This window comes from Chrysochloris asiatica, unplaced genomic scaffold, assembly GCF_000296735.1.
Source record: "Chrysochloris asiatica unplaced genomic scaffold, ChrAsi1.0 scaffold00009, whole genome shotgun sequence".
Taxonomy (NCBI): domain Eukaryota; kingdom Metazoa; phylum Chordata; class Mammalia; order Afrosoricida; family Chrysochloridae; genus Chrysochloris; species Chrysochloris asiatica.
In genome coordinates, this window is record NW_006408527.1 from 6,987,482 (window position 1) to 6,997,474 (window position 9,993).

At 36.6% G+C, this 9,993-nt stretch overlaps 1 protein-coding gene across 1 annotated transcript in view; it reads right to left on the reverse strand.

Annotated features, from left to right (window-relative positions):
* DTL (denticleless E3 ubiquitin protein ligase homolog (Drosophila)) overlaps positions 1–9,993 on the reverse strand; it is a 100,379-nt gene that overhangs the window by 62,281 nt on the left and 28,105 nt on the right. Inside the window, exons 6-10 of the mRNA XM_006834196.1 lie at positions 7,310–7,375; positions 6,690–6,802; positions 4,560–4,633; positions 3,141–3,244; positions 2,779–2,883 (exon numbers count right to left, since the gene is read on the reverse strand). Coding sequence (XP_006834259.1) covers positions 2,779–2,883; positions 3,141–3,244; positions 4,560–4,633; positions 6,690–6,802; positions 7,310–7,375 — 462 coding nt within the window. The remainder of the gene's footprint in view (positions 1–2,778; positions 2,884–3,140; positions 3,245–4,559; positions 4,634–6,689; positions 6,803–7,309; positions 7,376–9,993) is intronic.

A 9,993-nucleotide genomic window follows, 5' to 3' on the forward strand; every position in this document is an offset into this window, starting at 1 on the left:
GCGCAGACAACAAGGGACCAATGAACAGCTACCAAAAGAAAAGAATGTCCACACCTTTATCTCAGCGGCTCTGCCAGGTATCTGTGGCCACTCCAATCCTTTCCCCACGTGGTCTCACCCGAGATGACAGCTCCTTGAGCAGCTGAGCGTCCTGGACTAGAAAGCAATAGATATCTTCTGCCACAAATTCCCCCAGCTGTGAGTCTTCCAACCTTCTAAGTATTCCTTTATATGTGGTTCAGAGTTCTGGGACCATCCCCTGAGCCTGCTTGGTTGGGTATTCTGTGTTGTTGTTGGCGGAGCTCTCTGCTATACATCCACCCGATCCGCCATCTTGTTTGTTCTCCTTGTGGAAACCTTTTTGATCTAGTACTTTAAATAGGCTAATAATGGCAGAAGTAGCAATGGGGTAAACAATACATTCACAAGTAAGACACTAGGTTAGGTTTAGACTTCTAATTAGCCATGACATAAGGCAAGCCATCCAATCTATCACTACATGCTTGACTAATTCTTTTATACGACGGAGGTCACAACTTGAGGCCTTTGGCATCAACGCACTATCAAGAAATGCATGAGCAAATTCTCAGTTATTGGTAAAGAATTTATGGATACATTTAGGTAAGAAAAAACACCAACAAAACAAAAATAGGTCACATTCTAACTTTCTAAAACAGAGGGAAATAAGAATTAATCAGGAACGTCAATTTCCTTAAGTTGCCAAAATATACTGGAAAATAACTTTATATTTACAACTTATTTTAAAGAAAAAACCTGTACATCTAATATTTCACCACATCAGACATTTTTACTGTAAAAGTGAAGCAGGAATGGTAATCAATTCATATACATATAAGTGCCCACAGAAAAAATAGACTTCTTTATTCTTAATACAATTGTAAAAACTGTAACTGTTCATCTTTCCTCTGTTATAAACTGTGAATGGAAAACTATAGAATGAATTTCCCATTAATCCTATAAGCATTTATTGCCCTCTGCTGGTCTAAGAAAGACGAGTACAATGTGCTTTGTAAATGTTTCAATTCTTGCTGAAAAGCTTTCTAAACTCTGTATTAACTTTAATTAGTTCAATCTAATCTTTCTTTGGTGTTCTTAAAGTGCTTTGGTGTTCTTAAAGTTCATCTTTATGAACATCAATTAGCATTATACAATACCATGACTAAAAATACAAAGGATCTAGAATTGATTATAGCATACTGTCTAAACTTTTTGAAAAAAAGACAGGCAATTATAAGATGTTACAAATGGAGAACTGGGCTTATGTTTTCACACACACACATCCATGTATCCCATTCCATTTCTAAGGATCAGTATCAATTAATCCATCTATCTATGAAAGTCAATCAAATTATTACAGGAGCATAGACAAAAGTTACTGAATTAATATCCTGGGCATATTTGTTTGATGGCAGAGGGACAAATTATATTTAAGGTTCCTTTAGTGCCTCACTATATAACAAAATGATAAAGAAATAGCTCTTGTACATCTGACAACATAAATGTGTTTAGGCTTTTTATATTTTGGGGAAAGATTCTGAAAATTTGCTATATATGTCTTAAGTAAGTAAGAAGCTATCCAAATCTTGATTCCAGTCAGTAACCTAGGAACATCTTTCTTTTACCAAATATGAGGGAGCTTAAAAAAGTCTGTGGAAAAATTCCATTATCTTTTCATTAACTTTCCATACAAACTTTTTAAAGCCCCCTCATACTCTTTACTTGTTAAGATACCAGACCTAACTAACTAATCCAGGCATAGGAAATGCCAACTGTGAGACTATCACTGATATCAACGTCCTGCAATGGCTTGATGCTGTTTTTGGAAACTGTAAAATCCCACCATAAATGATCTAAGTTCTGTACAAGTTGGTAATTTCTTGTTTATTATTAGCCCATCTTAGTTTAGGGCAACTAGGTAGCTCTGGAGATTGGTTATGACAAAGCTATATTTGAGGAAGAACCAGGTGAATAATATGTAATTGATAATGTAGTTTTTGTTGTTTAGTGCTGTTGAGTCAGTTCTGACTCATAGCGATCCTGTTATAGACTTTCTGAAGAGCAGCTGGTAGATTTGAACAACCAACTTTGCTGTTCAGTGCTTATCTTACAGTGCCATACCAGGACTCCAACTGTTAATAGTCTTAGAAAATAAGAGAACACAAATTACCCTCTTAATGCATACTTGAGAAACTTGGATGTTTAGAGTTATTCTATGACTTTTCCAAAAACTTCACTTATTTATTAGTTTTAAGAATCCAATTATATGTTTAATTGTCTTGAGGGGAATAAAAGGATGTTGGTTGGGGGGAAACATTTAAAAAAGATAAAATGGTCTCTGTTCAACATTAAGTAGGAGGGTTTGGTAGGTTGGAACTATTTTGGGGGCCTGAAAAATACAGTCCTCTATTTTAATTAACAATCTCCAAGCAGGACAAAAGTTGAGCAGACCATCCCTCTCTATTCCACAGCTTGTTACAACAGAGGTTGAGCTAATAATTCTAAATATAATCAAAAAGGCCTATTTACAGGTGAGAAACACTAAATAAAATTAAGTCACCATATGAAGCAGAATTCTGTTGACTTACAGTATCATCAATAGGAAAGTACCCAAGAAATAATCACTGGAACAAATCAATGAGTCCAAAATCTACATGTGTCTTAATACGTTTGACTTAAAAAACAGCCACATGAAGTTATCATGAACAAAAATGCTTATTAGTTTCCTATTAAGAGAAATCTGAATGACCAGTATCTTACCTGGGGCAGTCTTTAATCCAGTCATATTGAACATGTAGATGTTGTCATCTGTGCAGTTAGCAAATAAGGTCGAGCCAGTGGAATCCAAAATGAGACTTGAGTACCCTAAAAAGGACACTTCAGTTAGTGAGTCCTGATGACTACATAAACCTGAGGCTAAATTTAGAGGCAAAAATTGATCATTCCACTGGAAGAATCTTTAGATTTTTCCCCTGAAAATAACCTTCTGAGTTTCTGTCTTTGAACTTGAAAGAGAAAGCATATTAAGAGTTTCTCAAGCTTTACACTGCTCATATTTTTAAAAATGTAACAAAAGCTTACACCTCTAAAAAGTCCCATAGTCTATGCATATAAAGGCTTACCTAATTTACGGGTGCTGCTACCTGGATAGAAGAAAGACTTGGATGCTATAGGTTCTTGTCGATAAGCAGTATAATTCTTACGCAAATCCCAAACTTTAATAATCCTAGAAGCCAAGACAAAGAACGTTATTTTGTAGACCCTCTCAAGCCCAATCATTTCAACTACACTGAATGTGAAATGACTTTTAATCTAAGTCTTCTGGCCCGTCAACCAGGTACAGTGAGGCTGTCTCATTGGGAAACAGACTGAAATATCTCAAACTGTTTTCTACAATGTCAGGTTTACAATCCCTGCAGGACGGAAACAGATGGGATCTGACCCAGTGATAGGTTACCATGAGTTCACGCCAACAAAGCGGAAAAGGAAGATGAAGGCTGGGTACTGACTGTCATTGTTCCATTGTTTTAGAAAAACATTTCCTAAACCTGTACTACTTTGTAGTATTCTGAAAGAACGTTATAAGTAACATGCTCCATTCCGATAGTATATCTCTACTAAATCCTAAGTAACTAACATTTTCCCATGAAGTAGAAAAAGGTATTTTTTCCCTTCATCTATTGGGTAGTTGTCTTAATCCTGAACTTGTCGTTTGTTTATAGGCAACTTGAAAAGATTTGTGTCAAAGACTGGTATCCTTGAAAAAAAAACCAGACTAAAAATTTACAGCCATTCACAAGCATCCCTGATGACTTTTAGGCTGTCCTTCCTTCATTCCTGAGATTTGGTCCACAGATGGGTTTTAATGTACAGAGGATATACTAGAAACCTGTAATAAGCTACCACATTTTCAAGTTAATTTTTTTGAATGGAGGAATGTCTCATAGTCAAAATAAGGGAAGCAGACAAGGGAAACAAAGTTCAAAAGCAAGAATCCCCATACTCAAAGAACTTAAATTCATTCAAAAAGTGTCACAGACTTATTTGGGAAGCCTAATTTTCAAATTTTCAGACCAACCATGAATGGAACGTATGTGAATGTCTCTAAACATTACTATCAATCTAGATACATTACTCTCAAAAATGCCAAATAAATGCCCAGAATCAGATTTCTTCTTTTAGGGTATTCCTGTAAAGGTAAAATTTGAATAACAGAAAAATTTCCCCTCAAAATAATAATTGACTAAAATATACTATAAGGCTAGGAAGCTACCCATCCAGCTTCCGTGTAACTGTAGCAACACTTCCTACAAGTTAAGACAATGCTAATAATCATGAAATATATTATTTCACTTAATTATTTGAACAAGAGTCCTAGCTAGATGTTTTCCAGTGTAATCTGTACTTTCTCCTTTGAGCTGAGGTACTCACTACCTTGAAAGTGAAGAGTATACACATTCGATTATAGGGACTATAGGTGACTCTCCCACCACAGTTCATGAATGGGGCCTTATCAAAAGAAGCAAGAAATAGTCTCTTACCCATCCACAGCTCCAGCTGAGACTAATGTATTTTCATCTTGAAAGAGGACCACAGTAACACTCTGCTGGAAATCCTAGCAGCACAAGGGAGAAAAAGGAAAGAGAAAAATTCTATTTTAGGAATAATCTTTCTCAAGAAACCTTTTAGAAAAGGTGCTAAAATGAAGGCTTATTTCCCCTTAAGCACTGAGTTAGATTAATTTTACCTACTTAATAATCCTTATCAGATATATATGCTGACTAAAAAGGTGTTGTTGTTAACTGCCTGTATAGGGTTTCCAAGGAGCAGCTGTTGGGTTTGAACTGCTGGCCTTGCAGTTAGTTGTTGTTGTTAAGTACCACGGAGTCAGTTCCAACTCAGTGACCCAGCACAGGGTTTCCAAGGCTGTAAATCTTTACAGAAGCAGAAAGCCTCATCTTTCTCCTATGGAATGGCTGGTAGTTTCAAACTGCCGACCTTGAGGTTAGTAGCCCAATTCATAACCACTATGCTTCTAGAGCTCGGTTAGTAGTCCAGGACAAAACTAATTCTGGCCAAAAGAATTTACCTAAACGTTACTTTATAGCATATAGTATAAACACTTGGCCTTGAACTCAAGAAATAAACTCGTGATTAAAACATTTTACTTGTCTGAGACTGCTGGCTCTATTTAGAACCAGCATACTAATAAGCTTCAGGAAACTCACTTAATGTTCTTGCACCTTTTTCTGCTATAAAATGTCACTTTCCTGGTGTGGTGCTGTGAGTTAATGCGCCAGACTGCAAAGCCACTGGAACTGTTCAAACTCACCAACTGCTCCTTAGAAACCCTATACAGGGTTGCTATTGGTCGGAATTGACTCAATGGCACTCAACAACAACACAGATTATCATATAGGAATATTTCAGCAATTATGGATGGAATATGATTATACACTCTGACAAAGTTAAAAGAGAGCTCACTGGAGTTCTACTCCCTAATTGCTGTTAATTCTTCTTGGTTCAGAACCTGATTAAGTGTCTGAAATGCTACTCATTTTAACTTCAGCTGCTCGCCATACACAACATGTCAATACTGTCAGTTTCTAACTATTCCTTATGCCTTGTTCAACATATATACACTTTTTACTCAACTAATCTTAAAAACATTAACTTGACTCTATAAAACCAAAAATATTACTAGAAAGCAGAAAAATAAACACTGAAGTACGGTTAGTGAGCAAATTTATTTGTTTTTAAAAAAAGTAAACTGCATTATAGGTATTGTTCAAGCTTTGACTATAAGTTGCTAGAGATACTATGCTCTACCTAAGTATTTCTCAATATACTAAATATTTTACCAAGTGTTTATAAAATATATAAAACATCAGATCTTTTCTCAGAAGTCTGTGGTAGGAAAACAAAAGGGATTTTTTTCTCTCAAATATAAAACTGTACCATTACAACAAATATCCTTCCTCAAAATGGACCAGTCCTCCATTTCTTAATGTGTGTGTGAGGATGAGAGAAAGCCATCAGAAATTTAGGCTCCTATGCCCCTGAATAACTACTAAATCAGATCTCTACAAATGAGGCGCAAGGTAGTTCTGCATATGCCCAGATAAAACTTGGATACATTCTAGTTTGAAAATCACTGCTACAGGTATGGAGGAGTCCTGGTGGCATAGTGGTTAAAATGTTCCACTGTGAGCAAAAAGACTGATGGTTCAAACCCAACAACCACTTTGTCTGCAGGAGAAAGAAGTGGTAGTCTGATTCCATAAAAATGACAGCCTTGGAAACCCTATGGGGAAGTTCTATTCTGTCTTACTGGGTTGCTCAGTTGGAATCGACTCACCAGCAATAGGACTGTGTTGTTGTTGTTATAGGCCATGGAGTCAGTTCTGACTCATAGCAACCCTATACAGGGTTTCCAAGGCTGTACATTTTTATGGGAGCAAAAAGCGTCATCTTTCTCCCGCAGAACAGCTGGTAGTTTCAAACTGCTGACCTTGAGGTTCACAGCCAAATTCGTACTGTCATAAATCAATGATATCAAAAGGAAATGGAGACTCACATCCATAGTATCTAATTTGTGCCCAACAAATTCCCTGAAATGAGATTCTCTATGTTCAGATCTCCACACACGTATACATCTATAAAAACCTTACCACAGAAGGAGCAAGCCCTTTTGAATTCTGTTTCTTCTTGGGTTTTGAAGGGGTTTGCTTGTCTAAGGTATTGTGAGCTCCACTGATTTGATTCACTTGCCTATAAAACCCATCTGAAAGATATTCCAAGGAAATGATTTAATTTTCAGAACTTTTAATTCCACTCTGAATGTAGCATCTGTACATAAGACCGCAAAATCAATTGACTTGTGATTATATTAGTGAAATTAGAATCAGCAGTGCCTGCTATACTGCATTCCCTGTGGTGAGAATAGAATGTACAAAAGAAAGGAAGGAGATATATCACTGCTTTCTAATTAATGCTATCATGAAGCAATGTGACTTCATCCAACTCTTCAAAGCCAAAAACTAACGAAGATTAAAATAATTCAAGTAAAGTGCATTATAAATCAAAATGCAATATGAGGTAAATATGTGAGGATAATACTTGCAATAGTCAATAAAGATCCTGAGAATTAGAAGAGCAACCAATAAGGGGGAGTTTGGGAACACATGGGCCCCCTGGTGGTCATCAAATAAAAATACTAATGCCGTCCCTTCATTCAAAATCAGTATGGGGTCCTCTCACATCTGGCAAAATTAAACAGTTACTAGACTACCTTTTTTGTTGCACCGGGTGTCCCAGACCATAATGTTGCCATCTCTCCCACCTGTACAGAAGACAGCTGTAGAAAAATAATTCACAAAAAGGTTTAAAAAAAAAAACTAGTCAATAACACATTCTAATTTTAATTTCTAGCGGCTCCTCACAAACTCTGTGTAGGTTTGCTATGAGTCAGAACCGACTTGGTGGCACTTAAACAACAGTACAGTATCTAGCATTTGATAGTGCTAGATACTATATTGCTGTTGTTAAGTGCTGTCAAGTTGGTTCTGACCCATAGCGACCCTGTATAGGGTTTCCTAGGAGCAACTGGTGAACTTGAACCGCCAAACTTGCAATTAAAACTGAATTTGCAGTCCAGTGCATTAACCCACAGCACCATACCAGGACTCCAGATACTGTAAGTAAGCACTGGAAATTAAGAATGATAAAATATATAAGAAAAAAAATAAGACTAGAAAGAAAAACTGTGAAGGGAGAATTTACAAAGACATCAAGACATTGCATGATGCCTTTTGAAAAAAAAATTTAAAACAAAAATACTACATTATAATAAAACTATAATACAAGTAGGTCCACAGTTCATGGCCACTGGCCACTCCATAGGAGAAAGATGAGGATTTCCACTCCCATAAAGACTTAAAAAGCCTCAGGAACCCTTACAGGGTTGCTGTAAGTCAGAACCGACTCGAAAGCACTTAACAACAACATAGTAAGAGTAACAGTAATTGCAAAAAAAAAAAAAAGGGTGTTTTAATGTGTTGGATAGTATCCCAAGTGCTTTGCATCACTACCTCCATCCTCATTATCAACCCTGACCGTGCATTATTGTTATCTCCATCTTACAGATGACAAAACTGAAGCAGAGAAGGGTGAATCACCTGTCCAAGGTATTTCTGATAGTATGAATACAAAGTCTTAGCATACCACAAGTGAAAGTGGTAGCTTCTGGGGACTGAAAGAACAGAATGATTGGAGAGGAGAATATGAGAAAAGGCCTGTTTTATCTGTAATGTTAAATGTTCTTTAAGATCATATCAAAAAAGTTTGTCTGATACAGAAAAGTGAGCACTTAAATTCTAGACAAAATGCAGAAACAATTTCCTGAGCATATTGTGGAAAATAAGCAAAAACATGCAATTTTTGGAAAGCAGTAGACACCTAAAGCAAATGACTGGCCTGGGGTAAGTGCCAGGTTTTTGTAGTTTTACTTTAAGGGTAGCTACAAATGCAGCATCAATCAGTACAAGGCAACTAAAACTCCAGTAGAGAAACTTACCTTCTTTCATAGCAGAAAGGAGAGACCTGTGGCAAGAACTGCCAGAAAGTAAGAAGGAGCTCTGGAGACAGCCAGAGAAAGGAATGGCCTAAATGGCCTACTTATCAACTTCCAAAAGGTCATATTTAAAATTCTATGAAACACAGTTCTACTCTGACACACATGGGGTTGTGACTGAGTTGGAAATGACTCAGTGGTTAATGCTGTGTTAAAAACTTAGCCCAGGTATCGGGCTGACCCTTGTACCATATACACACAGGAAAAGTGAAAACAGTTCACAACTAAAACCTTAAAAACTGAATTGAGATCTGGTCCACTGCCCTCCTGTAGATGTGAGTTTGTAATTTGGGTCAAATTGAGTTAGTTTTGTTTTAAAACATAAACATCAACATTTTCTGGAGCAATTTAACAAAATTCAGAGTCCAACAAATCATTCACAACATCAAAGATATAATCCTAAAATAACTGATGTACACAGAGCCAGGAAAAAGTGAGACAACAGATACAGTCAATTATAAAACAGAGATGCTGACATTATCGGGCAAAATTGTAAAGCAGATATACATATACATTTCTAACAATGAAAGGAATCGTGGTATGGTGCTGTAGAATAAGCACTGGACTAACAACCCACAAGGCCACTGGCTCAAACCAACCAGTCACTACTTGGAAATCCTAACAGGGCTGTCGTGAGTTGGAACCACTCAATAGCACTTTAACAACAATCAATGAAAAGACGAACAATCTCAGCAGAGAAATAAATAGAGCTTAAAAAAGAAACATGGATATTTTAAAATTCAAAAACCAAATATCTGATACGACAAAAATTCACTGGAGGGGCTTAAGAGCAGAATAGAGAGAACAGGTAAAAAAGTCAGTGAACTGAATGAAAATCAGATGAATTGAAATCATTCAATTTGAAGAAGAGTTAGGGGGAAGACAACATAATTCTAAGTGAAAAAAGTTAGTCACCAAAGATCACATATTCCATTTATATGAATATCCAGAATAACATATCTACACAGATAAGAACTAATTTATTGGTTAGTTGAGAGGCAAATGGGAAGTAACTGTTAATGGGTATGAAATCTCTTTTTGGAGAAATTAATACCTTCTAAACTTAGAAAATAGTGATGGTTGTACAACTCTACAAACATGTTGTTGTTGTTAAGTGCCGTCAAGTCGATTCCGACCCATAGTGACCCTGTATAGGGTTTCCAAGGAGCAGCTGGTGAACTTGAACCGCTGACCTTGCAGTTCAAATGGCTTTGCAGTCTGGCGCATTAACCAACCCACAGCACCACACAAGGACCCCTACGAATATACTAAGTAACAATGAATTGTACAGTTTAAATGAGTGAATTTTATGGGATGTAAATCCACCCCCATTTAATATGGGT